The sequence below is a fragment of the Mandrillus leucophaeus genome, unplaced genomic scaffold (assembly GCF_000951045.1).
Source record: "Mandrillus leucophaeus isolate KB7577 unplaced genomic scaffold, Mleu.le_1.0 Scaffold147, whole genome shotgun sequence".
Taxonomy (NCBI): Eukaryota; Metazoa; Chordata; class Mammalia; order Primates; family Cercopithecidae; genus Mandrillus; species Mandrillus leucophaeus.
Genome location: NW_012101443.1, coordinates 3,048,470 through 3,068,847, shown reverse-complemented (window position 1 = coordinate 3,068,847; position 20,378 = coordinate 3,048,470). Strand labels below are relative to the sequence as shown.

The following is a 20,378-nucleotide window of genomic DNA, read 5'->3' as shown; positions in this document are numbered from 1 at the left end:
CCATTGCAGCCTGGGCAACAAGAGTGAAACTTCATCTCAAAAAAACAAACAAAAACTTCACTTTGAATCTCTTTGATTGTCATATCTATTCTGTAAGTGAAGGCCTCTATAAGCCTATAAGGTACCCAGTTGCAAATTAGTAAATAATGCCTACTTGGCCCAAAAGTGAATCAGAAAATGATGCCTCTTCAGGTCTATGCCCAAGCCCCATTTGACTATCCACAGATCACTTTTTTGGAGGGAAAGGGAGTCAGGGGTGGAGGGGTAGAAGTCACCTGTTAATCCTGGCAGATCCAGCCATGCCAAGGACATAAATGAAGAGCAAAACCAAGGTGAATTCTCATCCCTACTTGAGCCCTTGACCAGGCTGCACAATAACACAGAGGCCCTAACTTAGGTTTTGAGTCAATGTCCACAGACCCATTTTCTGTAGCTACTTGTAGTATGCTAACATGCTGGCACAGAAGTTAGTGATAATATTTACTATGATGGTCATGGTGATGGTGCCACCAATAAAACTTGTCAGCTGAGGACCCTTGCTCTGGACCACTTAAAGAGGGCTGATTTTGCATGAGGTGAAATAACTTAGAAACACAGAGGATACAGTGGTCCATAGAGTTAGTAAGGTGGAGGAGGATGACTAAGTCATGAAAGAGGTACAGTGCAGACAGAAGAATGTTTTTAAAATGATTCTAAATAGTGTGCCAGAGCAGACTGCTGAAGTTGAAGACGAATGTTTGCACCCTGCAGAGAATGCTGCACTCTAGAGTTTCACAGTGCAAGATGACCTGACTTTTATAGCGGGCAGGAAGGTCTGGGAGGCCTTGCTTTGGACTTAGGAAGAAGTAAGCAAGCTGAGTAGCCAGGATGCTGGTGATGAGCATTCATCTGTCCAAAGCAGAAAGACAAAACCAGGAGGTGGCCTGGAGATTTCCAAGAGAGAGAAAATCCAAAGCTGCCTGGAAGATGCATGGCAGAACCCTAAACAGATTGGAAAGGGGAGGAGAAAAGGTCATGGCAAAGTCAAGGATGCCTAGAGCTCCCTGCCTGGGGAAAGGATGGATGGCTGTGTTTTAGCTGCCAAGACAACAAGCCTCAATGGCAGGCAGAGAGGCTACAGAGTCCCACTCTGGGAGTCTCCTGCCCTCAGTTGTTCAGCACAGGCAGGTCTTCTTCCACGGGGAAGTACAATGTGCTGCTCTGCTACTGGAGGTGTGTTTATCACTGAAAAGACTCACCCGCAAGTATACTGGACTGCAGTAGGCTGCATTCATGCTACAGAAACGTATTTCTCAGCATTGTTCATGGAAATAAACACCTGCAACACCTAATTGGAACCCATTCATAGGAAAGATAGATAAAAACATTCCAACCTTTAGCATTATGCACAACTTTTTGAATCCAGAGAATGTTAGAGCAGAGATCTACCTTCCTGGTTGAGAGCGTGCTACATATTTTCCTTTGGAAACTAAAGATACTACAAATAAATTTGAAAACATATATTTCTTCAAAGTATTAATTTTTAAAGCGGCCAAAATTGCTAACAACCAGGGAAAGTACCAATTTATAATTTATGTTCTTGGCATATAGTATATATTGTGAATTTGCATGCATATTAAATGCAAATAACCAGAAGAGCATAACATTAAGGCTTCAAATTTATATGTGCAAAAGACAGTAAATTCTAACATTAAAATTCTTCCCAGAAAATATTAACTCCCCACATCCCCTGTGACTGTCACATAGTCAGCTGAGCAGTCTCACTACAGAACTTTAGTCAATAACCTTGTTCAATGAAAATTTGCATTTCCCATACCTACTCTGCTTACCAGGCAAAGAAGACAAGACCATTTGGCACCATGTGGGACAGGGGTAAGGTGCTAACATGGCCCAGCTTTTCAAACAAATTATCTAACAATCTGACAGAAAAAAAAGTATCAGTAAAAATGCCACCATTGAACCACTAACAGAACCTTTACTCCCTTATAAATATTACAACAGTAGGGAAATGAAGCAAAATGCAGCTGACTCTGCTCTTTCTACTACAGTAAAAATATGAGATTTGTGATGGCAAAATCATCTGAGTCAACCTGACTGGGCTAGAGTGCTCAGTTCTTTAGTCCAACACTAGTCTAGATGTTGCTGTAAAAGTATTTGATAGATGGAATTAACATCTATAACCAGTTGACTTTAGCTACAGGAGGTCACCCTTGATCATGTGGATGGGCCTCATCTAATCAGTTGAAGGCCTTAAGAGCAAAAACTGAGTTTCCGAGAGAAGGAGTTCTCCCTCAAGACTGTAACACAGACATCCTGCCTAAGTTTCCAGCCTGCTAACTTGCCCTACGCATTTCATACTCAAGGCTGTAACATCAACTCTTGCCTGAGTTTTCAGACCGCTGGCCTGCCCTATGATTTTTGGACTTACCAGCACCCACATTTGCATGAGCCAATTCCTTAAAATAAATCTCCTCATAAATACATGTTTATGTATCTACTATATAGAGAGACAGATTCTGTCTAGTGAACACTGATACAGGATTCAAAGGGATTTACAGTGTAGAACTAAAACAGTGCACAGTATTATAATGCATTCTGGTGGATGTGTACGTGCTGGTTGATCTTGATTGCAATGTAAAAATTAATGTATTCTTTGTTTAAATAATGCTACTGCTTTGCAGTGCAGAATTTACTCGAAGATTTCCTTCTTGATATCCATTTAAAGCATTTCCATAGTCAACCCTAAGACAAATAAGGGTGAATTTTATTTGTAAAAGAAAAGGGGCTCATGATAATCTTTCTGGTGACTGAGCCCAAAAGTTTTGGGGCTCAGCTTGATGCATTTATATAGTGAATTCTCTGTGGGTCCTAAGTCTTGAGAGATGGAACTATACCTTCATTTTTATGTATAATCTGAAAACACTAATCAGACCATTTACTCCAATGAAGCAAGTATCCACTTAAATTTAGATCGAACAATTCCATGAATTTAATGTCACTCCAACCACTCTGTTTCTTTTTGTTCCTTGGCCTTTTTCATGAAGCATCTCACGGTATTTGCTTCCACACCTCTGTTCCTCCCCTTCTTCACTCCGTGACACAGAACGCTCATCCATACACTCAGACCCCACTGCTGTGTTCACTGATGATCCCCAGACCTACGCTTCCTTCCCTGACCTCTAATTCCTATCACGCTCCTTATTTATTGCTGTCTGGATGATCTTCTGGGAATGGGTGGGGCAAGGGCTACAATCATAGCACATCCAAAAGAGAAATGATCAGTTTAGCAAAGTTCTATGTTTCGCAAACTGTTCCATGTCCACTGTTCCATGACTTGTAAGCTGGGAAAAGAACCGACCTGTTACACAAGGCATTTGGACATTTGCTGAATAATCTTCTGGTCACTTTGCTTTTTGTTTTTTTGGACTGTTAAATATGGGAGTTGTTCTCCAAGACAGCAATCCAGCCTTGACTTACACTGTCTATAACTTATCTTTTTCTTCTGTCTTCTCTATCAGCTCTGTCATCAAGTCCAATTCCTTCTCCTTCTCAGTCTTCTGCAGTCCTTCTTAGCATGCACCAACTGTCTTCCTCCTCTCTGAGCTATTTTATAACACAGCAACAATCATCTACCCAAATGTCATGTTGATCATGTCACTTGTTGCCAAATGTTCCAAATGTTTCTTCTTGAATTAAATTTCAACCCCAGATCTACAAGTCCACAGCTGACTCCCTTGATGCTCCTCTTCCTCCCTGTGGTCTGCAACCTGCCCCACCGCTCCCCATACTCCCTTGCTCTCCAAGGCTCACTGTACCCTCTCTGTTCTCCACATAGCAGGACAAACTCTTTGCTCTCATTACCTCTCCCCTTAATATGTTCTAGTTCTGGAAAAGTTCAAGAGCTGGTGGTTTCCTTGATTCCTCCTTCCAAATAACTAGTTCACCATGGTTTTCCACCATTCCTGAATTCAGGGATCATAAGGTTTGGGTTCACATTCAGAATATCCTGGGGCAAAACAGTAGTAACTGTGAGTAATCACTGTCTTGACCTCATCCAAAAGACCCTTAGTTTTGCCTTTTCTCATAATGATATCTCAAATAAGAAACCTCTCAAAAATTTAAATTTCTTCTTGGTGAATTAGACATATAAATTTATCCAAGCAAGTATTATTATGCATGTGTTTCAGAATACATTTCCCATTGTGATTTATGCCCATGTTACATATAGTTATGGATATATTTTTAGAAAATTGTTTTTTAAATATTTAATAGCCATTAAAAGAGTAAAATAATAGTCCGCTGCTTATGGAACAGTGAGATGCCATTCTAGTACTTTTGCAAGTATTTGTAATTATAATCAGTAACATGGGCAGAAAGAATGCCAGCGTTTTTCAATCATCACTGGCAAAAATGTAAATTTTTTAAAATTAAGACTTTAAAGATCACCTGCATTAATCTTCTGCTAATGCAAGCTGGGACTATTTCCTAGGATTCTGAGTGGTTTAACATCATCAAGACATGTCACAGGCTTCATCCAAATTATTCAATTCCTACCATACATTATGCTGAGCCTCTCAGAAGATGAATCAGGAAGAGGCAATGTAAGTGTTTTGAGAACAAAAGGAAAAATGAGGCGTAGAGACCTCAAGCTAAAAGTATGAACCCTTGAGAGGGTTTTAAGGACATACTATAGGACTAAAAAATGAGAACAAATCAGCAGGCCCATTAACTGTGCAGCAAATTAAAGCACCATTGTTTCCAATTTCAGCCTTGAATCTGGAGGGCACCAAATAGACCACACTCTCAGTACCCTCTGTGAAAGAACTGTATTCTCTGCTATGTATTCTGAAGTGCCTTTCCATTTTTTTTCCAGCTAATTTATCAGTTTCCCACCTCTTCTCCTAAATCATTATTACAAACTTCCCCAGGAACATGTTAAAGGGACAACAGGAAAATAATCAATTAAAGTTTCAAAACACAATCTATATTTATCATGAATTTCAACTTCTCTTTTTCCTTGTATTAAAAAATGAAGCTTGCTATCTTCAGATTCATATTCCTTTTATCTTAATCCTTGGGGTAAAATATGGCATATGGATAATCCACAAACTAGCCTCTGCATTTAAGAAGTAGACCATAATCCACAGTTGTATATATTTTATCATCTCATCTTATAAAAACAAAGTTGAAAGCAGCTCTGTCCAATGTTTTGAGAGGGCAAAAGGTCTGGAAGATCCAATAAGACTACACAAGAGATTTTTAAAAATTAGTTTTTATTTAAACCAATTTATTCATAATATAGTCTCAACTGTTAAATAGGACTAGGCCCAGAGATAACTGCTTTCAATTCTTTAAGTAATTATTTTGGAATTTGTTTCCACATGTGGATATCAGAGCTTCCCAACTGGTAGGTGCTGGCACACTATTGTGCAAAGAATTGATCCCAGGTATGCAATGCGGTATGAATGTCTCTCAGCCTCAGGGAATCAGGTGGGGTTCTGAGGTAGCAGGTGCCAGGGCAGATCGCACCTGGCCATCAGCTTCCTCAAGGTACAAAGGCATAGTCCTCATGGCTCTGCTGAGAGGCACTAGAAACATCCATGGACACCCACGTGTCTGCAGAAAGCACTCCTTCATTTTGTGCAGAAGCAGTCCATGTAGCCGCTGGAGAAGGTTTCATTCCAGGTATAGAAAGCACAGCTGGTTGAAAGTGGAGCTCTAGAAAGGTGTGGGCAGAAAGGCCTGGTAGGCAAAGCTACAAGTGATAGCCCCCCAAATTCTGCCTATACATACCAGGTATTTCTTTCCAGTTGAGTCAAATGCCCTCTTTTACCAGCATCCAAGCTACTTGTGGAGTGACTGCTCTAACAATAAACACACACTTTATAAATTCGGGCCTCATTATTATTTTTAATTACTTCATAGGAAAAAAATTAGTTGAATTGGAAATCTGTTGGAATTATCAGAGGATTGCATTTGTCTAGCAAAGAAGAAAGCTAAAACTATTAAGGTTTTTAAAGATAACTTTAACTTTTATAGAATATGAAATGGTGGTGAAATGACTTGTTTTTTAAAAAATCACTACTTGTGTAATATCTCACCGACAATGACTAAAAAGAATTTGAAGAGAGAATCATTAAGATATTGATCAAGAATTGTGTTCAGCCATTTCAGGCATTATAAATTTCTTATATTTATAAGAAATATAAAAAGTTATGTTTATGAAAGCAAGCTCGGGTTTTTCATTGAAAAATCTGAAAATATTTTATTTGAAGTTTTATATCTACTTAATATTTTACAAATGAATGTCTCCAGCTTCCTACCTTATCTAGTATCATCTTCTAGGCATGCCATACTAAAGATGAAAATTTATATGCACCGATTTAAATAACATGTTTCTCTTACTACTCTTAGTTTTTCAATTTCAGGTATTACTGATTGACCTCCCAATGAGGAAGATGAGGGTTAGGTTTGTTACCACACACACGCATGCCTCATGTTCCCATCCTCTGAGAATAATTCTGGTTGTGTTCAATATCCATATTTACATTCTTAGAATCATGTAGTGTTCTATGATTATATCTCATTTTCTTCCTTTTTGTCTTCCTTGGAATTAATCATTGTTATATTTCATTTGTGTTAGTTTCTTATGTACTTATCATGATGCTATCCTCAAAGCCTCCCCAAGATCTGTAAATCCCCTCTCAGCACAAACACATTAAATGTTCAATCAATTTTACCATCTTGAAGAACTCTCTCCTGAACCCCTCTACTTACTGCAATTTAGATCAGTTGATCACTAGCCCAGCGCACAGCTGCTGAGATCTCTTTTACCATCACCTGTGAATTCTTTACGCCTCACTCTCGCCTCACTCTTGTGTTGGTCCCATCTCTGGGACACCAGGTCTTTCTTTTTATTAGTTTACCGTGTCATTTATTGGACCACATTCTAGTGTTATAAAGTTTCATGATCATCTATTGTTATTCCCTTTTAATCAGGACACTTCTGTTTTTGAGAAATTTTGTTGAATTATTCCTTTGATGGTTTTCTATCCTCTATTTTCTATATTCTCTCAATCTGGTGTACTATTTTTGGATGTATGAACCAATCCTCTAAGCTTCTTATTTTTTCTATGTTATTTTCTATTCTTTCTCTTTTTACTACGTTTTCTGGAAATTTTCCTTAATTTCACCTCCTAACCCTTATAAATCTTGTTGTGTTTCATGGTGATAATATCATGCCTTATCTGTCTGGAGATACCAATGATTTCTTTTTTCAGATTTATTCTTCTGGCCGAGCGCTGTGGCTCACACCTGTAATCCCAGCATTTTGGGAGGCAGAGGCGGGTGGATCATTTGAGGCCAGGAGTTCAAGACCAGCCTGGCCAACATGGTGAAACCCCATCTCTACTAAAAATACAAAAATTAGCCAGGTGGTAGTGGCACGCGCCTGTAATCCCAGCTACTAGGGAGGCTGAGGTGGGAGAATCGTTTGAGCTTGGGAGGCAGAGATTGCGGCGAGCCGAGATCACGCCACTGCACTCCAGCCTGGACGACAGAGTGAAACCCTGTCTTAAAAATAAAATAAAATAAAATAAAAAATAAATAAATAGATTTATTCTTCCTATTAAGGTTGTTTCCTCCAAGTTGCTTTTTTTGTTTGCATGCTTTAGTTTTTGTCTCTCATGATATCAGACATTTCCTTAAATGTCTCACAACCCTTGGCTGTCTGTGATCTTTAAGGGCAGGGCACTAGAAGGTCCACAGAAAGGTTGGGAGTGTGGTTGGTTGTTGATAAAGGATTTATTTTAGAATTGTTCTGGCTAGGCCTTTCCTTGAGGGAATCTCTGATATCAGTATCCCTGAGTTCTTTTTTTAGGTTAGAGTCCCAGGGATGTTTCCTGGAGTTTCCTGTAGGAAAGGTATCCTTAGCTGCCTGTAGGCTGAGGAGCAGAGAACAGAAGGTATGGTCATTCTTGGGATTTGGTACATCAGTGTAATCCACAATCCATCTGATTTCAGGACCATATTATACCACTTTTAACCTTTCCTGATACTTCTCAATCCAGAAACCTTCTGTTTTACTATCTCTATAGAAAACATAATCTTCATCCCTCCGCTGGAATAGAGGAGCAGTTTCCTCCTTGTATAAAGTTAGGAAGCAGATCTGAACTCTCAGCCAATACTTCTCAACTGTATCTTCACTCTCCCCTCCAGGGGTTCTTGTTCCTGAGTTTTTGCAGGGTTCATCAGTATAATTTGGGTTACCTTTTTCCTTTCTCCTCTGCCAGGTTAAAACTTCACTTTCTCAGGTCTGCTAAGTAAGTTAGCACTCATCCATCTATATCCCAAACCCCAAAATGCTGTAACTGTTGCCCTATTTCTTTGCTCTCATGGGTGTGTGCCTTTTAAAATAAAAATCCCTTAAACATCATTTTAATGAAGTTTCAAGAAGGGTCAGGAACTAACACATGTATTTATCCTTAATCTGAAAACTATCAGTCAGTCTTTACCCTTTTGCATTGACATTGAAGTGGGGATTACTCTTTTTTGTTCCCCCAAAAACATTAAGCCAAGGCCCAATGTTCAGGAGGAACAGGAAGTAGAGAAAATAGCAATTTTTGGATTTAGATGAAACTGAATTTAATAACTGCATGCTCTTATAAGCTATATCACTGCCCTAACAAGGTATTAGACATTGTGGGAAATAAAAATATGTCTCTATTTCAAAACAGTCTCTAAAAGTTCTCAAAAAGGTGAATGATTAAAGAGGTCCTTGAATTGATAATTAACCTAAAAGAGAGTATTCAGAGAGAAAAATCACCAGGCAAGGAAGAATGCTAAAAAGCAAAATCGTGGAGGAAAAAGCACCTTAAACTCCATTTGGAACAATAAGTGTTACAGGTATTTCTTCTGCAGAGCTTGCATAATGTGTATTAGGTATAAAGTGATCAATTGGTTGGGGAATATGATTTATTTTATGCATACTAGGACTCCTGGCATAAGGAAAAAAAAAAAAAAGCTCCTTTGCTTACAACATAGCTGCTAAGGTCTTTATTCTCCATTTCTCACAATAGTGGATCATTAAGATGTTGAAACAATTTTTTTAAATATCAGCTTAGTTCACTACGATCTTATAAAAAGAGATACAACAAAATGCATTTTTTCGTGATATTCAGGTTTTAAAGTTATACTTTTACAGAGATAGAAAATATCATTATTGTTTAAATAACTTCAGGTAAAACAACTTTGTTTATTGTGCCCCCGCAACCCTCAAGTCCCCAACACTATTTATGCCCCTGAAATAATTGTCTTTGTAGCACAGCTTTTGATAATGTGCAGCTTTAAGGGCTATATTGCCTGGAGCAGAACTGACTTTAATTGGATGGATACAGATATGAGAGGAAGGATCCAATGCAGAACACTGTGTGCATTGCAAAATGGGACGACAGAATGAAGACACGGATCTGTCTTCCCCATAGGGTCTGGGCAGGAGGCTGGTAGAAGTTAAGTATGGACGGGTATCTGGACAAGTCTGAACACACATGCTTTCAAAGTCAAGTAGTGGGGAATGAACTCTAAAGTACAATGAGCCCACAATTTTGTAGACAACAAAGAGACATAGACATTTTCTGAATAGACAGTAATGTTGTTAAAATGATATTTCAAAAAATGTAATCTGCCAATACTGTATAGGGCAGGAAGTCTGGTCACAGAAAACAGTTAAGACACTAAATAATACAGAGATCCAAAGTCATGTGAAGCTGGCCTGGACTCCTTGGCAGTAAAAATGTGAGAGAACTCACTTCAGAGCAAGAATCAATAAAAATGACGAATCTACATTTACAGTACTATAGATATAGGCAGCCCAGTAAAAGAAATGGGACTGAATTAGGACTGATAAAAGGACTTACACTGAAGCAGTTTTTAAATTAAATCCATGATATCATTTGGTTTTCAATTCAAGAAACATATACTGAGTATCTACTATATGCAAGGCATACAGTCTTTTCTCATCATTTGTCTCATTATCTTCGAAGCCAAATGTAAAAAATTCCAGTTAATTGATTTCACAGACTGATTGATGTACTTCTGTAAGAACAACAGATTGATTTTTTTTTTTATAGACAGCAATACTAATTCTTCCATCATGTCTTTCTCTTTCTGTGCACATAGTCCTATCGACTTTGGGGCCAACTCAATACAAAAGCAGAAGAAACGCATTAGGAGAACAAGGTCCATTAGGCCCAATATTGCCTCAATTACTTTAATTCCATTATTCCTGTTCATATTACTCCTTTAATCAATAACTCTTTTCAGTTTTTCATGTTTACCCTTTTCAAAATCACAAGTAATAGGATTACGGTCTTTTGAGCTCAGTGGCAACACAGTTTCATAAATATATTTCTGAATTTGTGATTGTCTCCAGATCTGCAACTGAGAAGTCTTAAATTGAATCAAGTTTTCCAGAGGCCATTTTATTTAATAATGCAGAGCATCTTCATGCAATATAGGTGCTTTTCCCGGTTATTCCATTTGTCACTCACTGTCAAAGACAATCACACATGCTGAATGGCTTTCTAAGTATCTTCTTCCCATGTCTAAACCTTTGGGCAGTTTAACTGATTTTCAAATTGCATCTTTTTCTGTACATATTTCTGCCTTTTGTTTAATGTAATCCTTCTACCTTCACTGACAATTATTCTTCCTCTAAGAGTTTCATCTGGACATTATGTTAACTATACCCCTTCCAGATGACAATTAATCAATCCCTCAGTTCTACCTCTGTAGCAGCCTTTCAAATTAAAGGAACTCTGTTTTCCTCTACCATTTTAACAAACATCCATGCAATGTCTACTATTAATACATGCAAGAAGCCGCACTTCCAGCATACATAGGATACATGATAGGTATACGCCCTTCAACATGTGGATAGTCGAAGAATGTTATAAAAATAACTTGTGACATATGAGAAGCATGCGAAGATTGCAATATGCAGAGTCTGTTCAAAGTTCTGGAATTCACAAGAGGTAAAATCATTCATGAGTAGAGAAAAGTTTTCACAAAGGATATGAATTTCAGTGAGGTCTTAAAGGAGGATTTTGAAAATGGAATCTGAGAAAGTAACAAATTCTGTGTGAAAAGCAAAGCAGGCAAATCTAGTGGAGGAAATGATTCAATGGAGTAAATTAAAGAGAGAAAATGCTTGACTTCCCTTTGGAAGCAGTGAGACCAGGACAAGGGTCATAAAGGAAGAGTTTGGCAGGATATAAGCACTCTTTCATACAGCCATTCTCCCTGCAAGGAGCAGGATGAACTGAAGACATACAAAAGAAGGCTCAACAATGTGTCAAAGGACCTTCAAGATTTCATTTCTGCCTTCCTATAGAGTCTCATCCAGCCCTATATCCCTCTTCACACTTTATGCTCCAGCAATACCTGAACAGCATGGAATACACAAACTTGCCCTGCCTCCTCAAACCTCTCTGCTAATCTCCCCTCTGTTTCCTTTAGAATGTTCTCTCTCTACCACTCATTTCCTACCAACTTCCATTCAAATACAATCTTCTCTATAAAGTATTTCCTAATTGTCCCAAGCCAATTTAGTTGCTCTGTTTCCTATATAAAAAGTATACTTAGTTTTATAGCTCCATCATAATCATGCAAAAATCATTGCTATCTCCCATATAAATTATAATATACTTGATACTATGCCCAGAACAATTTTTGGTACATGTCAAAAGGGTACTACATGAATGAATGAATGAATGAATGAATGAATGAATGAATGAAAGAACGAACGAACGAACGAACAACGAATGAACAAACCAAACAGAGTGGTCATATGAACAAGCAAGAAAAAGGTAAGAAATTCTTGGAAAGAATAATCGTAGATTTAAAAAAAGGAAAGTAAAAATATCAAAGAATTACAGAAATTTGACAGAGTTTAGTGGTAACTAAATGTAGATGAAAGAGAATTCCAAGCTTCTGAGATCCCTGCCAAAAGCCACTGCTCTTCTTCATCACTTTTATATTACCAGCTCATAAGCACTTAACATAAACTCATGATTTAAATGAAACAAAGAAGGAACCGTCAGAGGGAGAGGCAGAAGATCCTACAGAAAGCAGATATTAAGATTCCTATTTTAATTGATTTGTGTACAAAAATTTTCTGAAAAATGTTGACAGAATCTTGAAGTATAATTTGTTTAATTAAAATACTTGCCATAATATAATAATTACATTCTAATGTCAGAGATCTAAGAAAAACTTACCATGTTAATTATTAACTAAAAGGACATCAGAATCATTTTTCTCATTTGCCCCTTTTTAAAATCAGAGTTTAACAAGTTAGCAAATTATTATCAAGTCCATGAGAATCTTATAGCTGAGTTTTCAGAAATGCAAGATTAGTGAAATGAGAGAATGCAAAATGGAGTAAAGACAAAGCAACAATAATAAAACTCGTTTTCCATGTTCAAGGCACCCGAGGTTTTGTTTCCGGATTATTTTCTCTTTAATAATAGAGAAGTGTTAGGTACACATAAGATAACTTAATTATTAAAATAAGACTTATTGGGATATTATAATTCTTGTAGTGCACACTGCAGAGTACTTCACTGGCTATTCTGGGACAGCTGAATTACCAGAATATAATCGCTCACCAGGCCCTACCTGCAGCCAGCAAGGGCTGGCTCACCATCACTCTGTTTGATCACTGTATAACCAAAACGAATTAACGGTTTCAATTTTAATGAGACCCTATAGACACGCCCACAAGCCACACTAGGAGAGTTCACATGAAAAGCTATGGGAGACCTCTAATCAAAGGTAGTACGCTCTTGCATAAAATGGAAAAGTAAAGTAAGCAAGGGAGACACAGGATGAAGTTATACATCTGTACCTGGCATTTGGTAGAACTGTGCCTACATGCATCACACATGCCATAAATATTTGCTGTTTGATTTACCAGTTTTCTTAGGACTAATGTCAGTGTGAAACATGCTAAAATGAATTTTTATTTTCATTTTCATTTTCTGCTGCCTGTCATCATCTTACAAATCCACTGCTGTCTAAGCCAATGCTATCAGTTGGCCATGGGACAGCCTGCAGCCCCACCCCCAGGAACACAAAAGCTCCTGTGGGGCTGGAAAAGCTTGTAAGTAAATGATTCCACCCTACCTGCAGCTCAGAGTTCCTGGAGGCCTGGACCTGACCCACACAGTCAGTCTCTAGACATTGGCCTGCCTGCTTGCAGCAGCTCCACGCAGCACTAATCCAGGGGCTTAAGTGAATTTGCAGGGCTCCTAAAGATGCCTACCTCACTCCTAGGAGGAGATCTGCCCCTGGACTTTCACTCATCTCAGCAGGAGGCTCCGTTTTGCTATTAAAAAGGTAATCCTTTCCTGGAAGTAACAGTAGACATGGCTAGAAAGCACTGCCCCAAGAGGAAATAAAGGGTTTCCCAAATAAGCATCTCTCAAGAACAGATCATTTAAGTGCTACCTTGAGACCAGTATCCTAATAATTTATCAACACCCAAATCTGAACACTCAAAAGATAACTTGTAATAATGTTGAGCTAAGGAAGCATAAAGAAGGAAGAAGACACGATCAGGGCAGATCTATTTCAGGATAGCATTTAGAGATTAAAGCCAGAGAACAGAACGTTAAATTTAATAAGTGCAAAGCGATGCAGCTGGAAAGAAAGAATAGCCTGGCTAAGTATGATTTAAATGGTATTGAATTAGCTGGAAAGATATCTTGATGTACTGATAGAGGCAGCATGTAAATTGGCAGTTCAACCTGCGATGCCAACAGAGACAGCAGTAGCAGCTCACACAAAAGGCTATATTTTATACAAACCCCACTTGCTACTACTTTTAAAGGAAAACTCTTACCTCATTTACGAGGTTGTTTAGCCTGAACTATCCTGAAGGCAAGAGTTCCCTGAGGACAAATGCCAGCATAATGCCTGCCCACCTCTGGTCACTGCACTTGGCTTTGTCAAATTAAATTTGGTCATGGCCTTTATGGTCCTTGCCATTCACTAATTCAACAAATATTAAGCAGCAGGCACCATGCTAGAAGCTTTAGGGGTATCTAGAGGAATTCATTTCAAGCATGCCTTGAATATATTACAGACTCAGTTCCAGACCATTACAATAAAGCAAGTCACACAAACTTTTTGGTTTGCCAGTTATGTTTACACTATACTATACTCTATTAAGTGTGCAATAGCATTTTATCTAAAAAACAATGAACACACCTTAATTTAGAAATCCTTTATTGCTAAAACAGTGTTGATACAGGAACACAGTGTGAGCATGTGCTGTTGGAAAATGGTGCTGATAGACTTGCTGGATGCAGGGTTGCCACAAACCTTCAATATGTAAAAAAACATAGTATCTGCAAAGCTCAACAAAACCAAGTGAAATAAAATGAGGTATGCCTGTACCCACATAGTGCTGTCGGCTGAATTATGTACCCCAAAAAGATGCTACAATCTAAATCCCTCACACATATGAATGTGACATTTTTAGAAAGACTCCTTGAAGATTATTGAGTTAAGTTAAGGTCATTAGGGTGAGCCCTAATCCAATATGACTGGTGTCCTTACAAAAAGGAAACCTGGACATAAACACAGACACACATGTAGGGAAGTCAGTGGAAAGACACAGGGAGAATGCCATCTATAAGTCAAGGAATGCCCAAGGCTGCCAGAAGGTAGAAGAAAGGCCTGGGACAGATTTTCCCTCACAGCCTAGAAGGAACCAACCCTGCTGACACCTGGACTTTGGACTTCTAGAATCCAGAACTGTGAAACAATAGGTTTCTATTGTGTAAGCCAGCCAGTTTGTGGTGCTTTGTTAAGGCAGTCAGATGAAACTAATACAGACCAGGTCACAAAAGAAGCAAGCCCAATAACAAAATTGCCATGGTCATCAGAACTCCTAGCGTGGGTCTACCTAAGGAAGCTTTGGCTCAGTTAATGGGTCCAGGTTCGGTCAGGCAATAGATCACCATCATCCACATCAGTTCTATAAAGGGCATCAAAGAAAAAGATGGCTCATATCCTAAGGAGAGACTAACCCAATGGGGACTGTTTAATCCTCTGAGAAGATGATTAGAAAGAAACAGAAGCAATAAAGGTTAATGGAAAATTAATCTCAGTGACCTGTTTGGGCAAATCAAAGTTGTGAGACATGCACTTATTTCAAAAGAAAATGCAAAGGAAATTTAGAAGGATAACTTCAGATAAGGGGACAGAGATAAGACTTTAATTAGGAGTCTTCAATATTCATGTATTTACATAAATGTTGAAAGATAAAGCCTTCATGATAAGGTGATAAAGATGAACAATGGTAGTACCTTTATGTAACCTCTGTAGAAGTTGGAAAGAGATTTCAAGTGACCAGTCCTATTTCTTTGCTGACTGTTTAGAGGCCCTGTTGTAGGTACTTTGTAAATGCTCCCCCAAATGCATGTTAGTTCACTGAGATCTTCTGCCACAGGCCCTCTGAACCCCAGATATAACGAAGACGCACATTAGAGAATGATGCCAGAGGTATAATTAAACTACATCCCTTCCCATATGGTGACAACCAACCTGCTTGTTATTTGTGGTACACATACCATCCCTTTACCTGAGCATGGTGAGCTCCCTCTCCTCCACATATTATAAATATGATATCATGCTGGCAGCAAAGGACCTGTAAAATAAAGGCCATCTTGTTAGAAAAAACTTCAAACATCAATTTCAGAGAGCTGACTGAACATATATATGTAAGCAGATGCAAGGTTTCGCCTGCAAAGTTCGAGCTGAACATTGCCCTTTCCATTTCTGGCCATTGCAATTGAATGCCCTTGGAGAAGGTCTCTGCATGGTGCTAACTTGGTAACAATCAATAAATGTGAAGGTCTCATCATAAACAAAGCCTTCGAACTGTCAATCTTTCAAAGAGTTATTTCTGCCTTAAAAGTAGTCTTTGTTGCTAAAGTAGCTACACTAAAGCCAGTGCTAGGGCCAGGGCCTCCCAAATCTAAGAAAGCCCAAATAAATAAAGCTGTATATTAATTAAGGGCAGTACAATCCAAAATGTCATTCAAAAGCAGTTTCAGGGGTTGACTGGTATCAGATGTACTGTTTTTAAGTGTGAGAAATTCTTGCAAGTTTTCAAATTGAAATAAGAGTTACACACTTACAAGCTTTCTCTCAGGAAATTTGTTGTTCTTCAAATTATAAAGTACACCTAGATATTTTCATAGGATAAATCCCAATTTTATTTTCTAGAAAGTATTTCAAAGCCTTGTTACTCAGAGTGTGGTCCACGGGCAGCAATATCAGCCTCACCAGTGAGCTTGAAGTGCTGAATGTGAGAACCCACCTGGGACCTACTGCAACAGAATCTGCGTTTTAACAAGATCCTCAGATAAGCCCTATGCACATTAAAGTCTGAGAAGCATGGTTTTAAAGTGCCTTATGCATAAGGCCTGTGAGTCCGAGAATCATAAGAAACAGGTTGCCCCAAACTTCAAGACCATCCTCTGGTATCTAAAACTGAATGGAATCACAATTCCTCTATTATAGTTGCATGAATCTGGAACCAAATATTCCTTTTTTTTTTTTTTTATACTTTAAGTTCTAGGGTACATGCGCACAACGTGCAGGTTTGTTCCATATGTATACACGTGCCACGTTGGTGTGCTGCACCCATTAACCCGTCATTTACATTAGGTATATCTCCTAATGCTATCCCTCTTCCCTCCCGCCTCCCCACAATAGGACCCAGGGTGTGATGTTCCCCTTCCTGTGTCCAAGTGATCTCATTGTGGAACCAAATATTCTACTAAACTCTCCAGAAACACCTTACATCTGGCTAAATCTCTTTTCTTTCCAGAACATGCAGACTAACTGTAAACAGGTATCTAAAAGCATAGCCAAATTTAGAAGTATGTTACACTCTAAAGACCAGCATCTGTAGACATCCAAGATAGACATTATTTGTCCCATAACTAGGTGCTCAGTAGTAACTAATACTGTGTAAAGAGCCCCAGAGTGGAAGGATAAAAATTACCACATGGCATGATAGATCTAACAGGGAAAGGTCAGCACAAGAAGCCAGGGGCAGGGGAAGGTACTGGTACACACTTAGAAAGTACCTGACGCAGGTGGAAAACACTGGGAAGGTTTCCTGAGCTGAGTCTTGAGAAAGGATGAGGAAAGATCTTCCAAGAAGCAGTCTGCCTACAGGTATAGTGAGTGTGGCCTTAGGTTAGGGCAGGTCACTAGACCAGCAAGGAGACAACTACCTTATTTCAAAAAAATATCAAAATGTGATTTTACCGAGTTTTTTCAGCTTCTCTAATATTTGTATGCATGAGCTATAAATGTGACAGCCCTTAGGAACATGTCTCTTCCCTTTCAACTCTCCGACAAGACAAGGAGGAAGAGCAAACATCAAACACAAGATGCACTACTCAGAAGTCGGCTACAAACTGCAAGGGGGCAGGAATAGCAGAACTGTACCTCCACATTTGCTATTTGATCACACAGAGTGTCAATGAAACTGCAACCAGCAATACGGGTACCATAAAGAGAATCACATTAAAGTTAATACAAAAGTCAGGAAAATGTCTTCAGCAAGGGACACTGGCTATTTGGCAGATGCCCTGCTGGGAGTAATTGAAGGCTCTCAGTGTGACCAAAGTATGCACTCCCCTCTCTGAGCCCCTCTCTTCTTCCTGAATTTAAACAGTTCTCATCCCATCTCCTTCCCCCTCACTTATTCTTGCGATTTCTCTGACTCATTTTCCTTCTCCCTCACTATCTCCAAGTGCCCTCCTATCTCTAATTCAACTCCCTTCTTTTCCCTTTCAACCTGCCCATTTTTCTACCCCTTCCTTTTGTGAGAAGAAGGAGCTAAGGGAGAGAAGGAAGGACAACCAAATATCTTTTTTCCTTTTTTTCTTTGCTCCTTTCCCTTTTCTTCATTAACATCCCCACATTTTTATTTCCCTCTTTTATCCTCTCTTTTCTTTCCTGGAATCAAATCTCTGTTATCAGTATATAACCTGTCTTCCCAAGCACAGAACTTAGAAAAGATAGGAAAATGGCTCAACTCCTCTACTGTTCCATTGTAATTCTTGGGAGTTCTCGGATTCTCCTAACCCACTGCCAGGTCAATGATTGAGAGAGAAATGAAAAACTTTCAAAACCTAGCATTTTCTTAGCATTTCCTAAAATGTAAAACAATTCTAGAGTATTCGGCTGCTGTACTGAAAAGGGATAAAGATGTAAAACATACTAGGTGAAAGGTTTCATTCTATCCCTGGTTCTCCCTAAGAGTATTTCCCTCCAACCCACCATGAAACCAACCCTTTTGTTCCTCTTATTCCTCTTTGTGCATATCCCCAAAACCCTCCTGGAATGACTGAAACATGCTTCATTACCAGTAAGAGCCAGATAAATGACAAGGCAGGAATTAACAGAGTGCTTCTTTACAAAGACACAGTGTAGCACACAAAGAGCCTCTATTATGCCCCATCAGGAAGCCTTACAAGTTACAGCTTAATAAATATATGAAGATTATCATAATATAGAAAACATCTGGTACCACTTCCCACATGAAATGCACTTATGGAGAACTCTACAGAGTAGGCCGTGATATGCCAATCTTGCATATAGTCTTTGAAATGCAGAAAAGCAATTTGGCTTCCTTTAGCTATTTCACTCCTTATTTTCAACATATGAACTATCAACGAAACTCTACAGGCAAATATGATTTCCCAATCTTTTTATCCCAGCCCCTAGATACCATATATGCCCCTGAAATAGAGTACATATTCCCAAAATATTTGCTGAATGAATGAGTTAACTAGTCAAACAATCACTGGCCAATCAACATAAGCCTTAAGACACAACTGAATTAAGTATTTGAAGGAAAATAGGGCCGGGAGTGGTGGCTTATACCTGTAATCCCAGCACTTTGGGAGGCTGAGGCAGGTGGATCTCTTGAGGTCAGGAGTTTGAGACCAACCTAGCCAACATGGTGAAAACCCACTTCCACTAAAAATACAAAAATTAGCTAGCATGCCTGTAATCCCAGCTACTCGGGAGGCTGAGGCAGGAGAATCACTTGAGCCTAGGAAGTGGAGGTTGTAGTGAGCCAAGATTGCAACATTGCATTCCAGCCTGGGTGACAGAGTGAGAGTCCATCTCAAACAACAACAACAACAACAAAAACAAAAACAAACAAACAAAAAAAAAACACCAGTATTTGAAGGAAAATATCACACAATAATAGGTTTTGAAAATTTCCTCTAGATTTTTGGCATCGACATCTGATATGATCTGGCTCTGTGTCCCCACCCAAATCTCATCTCAAATTGTAATCCCCACATGTTGAGGGAGGGAAGTGACTGGATTAAGGGGGTGGTTTCCCCCATGCTGTTCTCATGACAGTAAGATCTCATGAGATCTGATGGTTTTATAAGGCAGTTTTCCCTGCTCTCGCATGCTCTCTCTCTTGCCTGCTGCCATGTAAGACATGCCTGCTTCCCCTTCCACCATGATTCTAAGTTCCCTAAGGCTTCCCCAGCCATGCAGAACTGTCAGTCAATTAAACCTCCTTTGTTTATAGATTAGCCAGTCTCAGTATCTTTATAGCAGTGTGAGAACGGACTAATACATCATCTAATTGTAAGGTGAATATAGGGTCTTGGATGCAACTCACCTCTAAGAACTAGAATGAAAAGAGGTGCTGCTTTGGGCAGAGACACTGAGCAGTCAGATGTGTCAACATCCTAACAGCAAATGAATAAATGGAAAACTCTAGAAAGCAAACAAAAGTTCTCAAAAACTACAGCAGCCTAGAATAAATTAGTCAATCCCTCTGTTTGTTCCTATGATACTCTCTATACATACCCCATTATTACTGAAGGTCTCATTACACCATTACACTTCTTCAAAGGTTTCTGAGTCACACTGGGAAGTGAGGACCTGATCACAGCCCACTACAATTTCCTAGGCAAGCCAAAAAGAAACCTCCAGAATAGATCTGCTCTACAGATCAGGAAAGGGATTGGAATCCTATTTTGCAGAAGGGGAAGAGGAGACATGATAAGTTGAACTGTGTCTGGATAGAGCTCAAGGATCCCTGTCTCTCTGGATTCACCTCTGAATTCAGGGACTGGGCTAGCAGTTCCCCAAGAAAGAGATGGCAAGTCACTCCATTTCAATCACCCAAGAGTTTAGTGGAAAAGCCAACAGAGGAAATTTGTTTTATCTTGCTCTAAATCCCTTAATAATTTAAAAAATATGTTTTATTAAATATCATCAATAGTGTTCCAGATATTGGAATCTACTTTGTATTTAAA

General features: G+C 39.0%; 1 protein-coding gene across 3 annotated transcripts in view; it reads right to left on the bottom strand.

Moving 5' to 3' along the window:
- ENOX1 (ecto-NOX disulfide-thiol exchanger 1) overlaps nt 1–20,378 on the bottom strand; it is a 574,354-nt gene that overhangs the window by 444,367 nt on the left and 109,609 nt on the right. Inside the window, exon 2 of one of the 3 annotated variants that reach the window (XM_011974625.1) lies at nt 15,610–15,712. Coding sequence is in view for 1 of the 3 variants with exons in the window: in XM_011974624.1 (XP_011830014.1) it covers nt 15,647–15,677 (31 nt within the window). In the remaining 2 variants the exon portion in view is untranslated. The remainder of the gene's footprint in view (nt 1–15,609; nt 15,713–20,378) is intronic. The other 2 variants (XM_011974626.1, XM_011974624.1) reach the window with 2 other exon arrangements.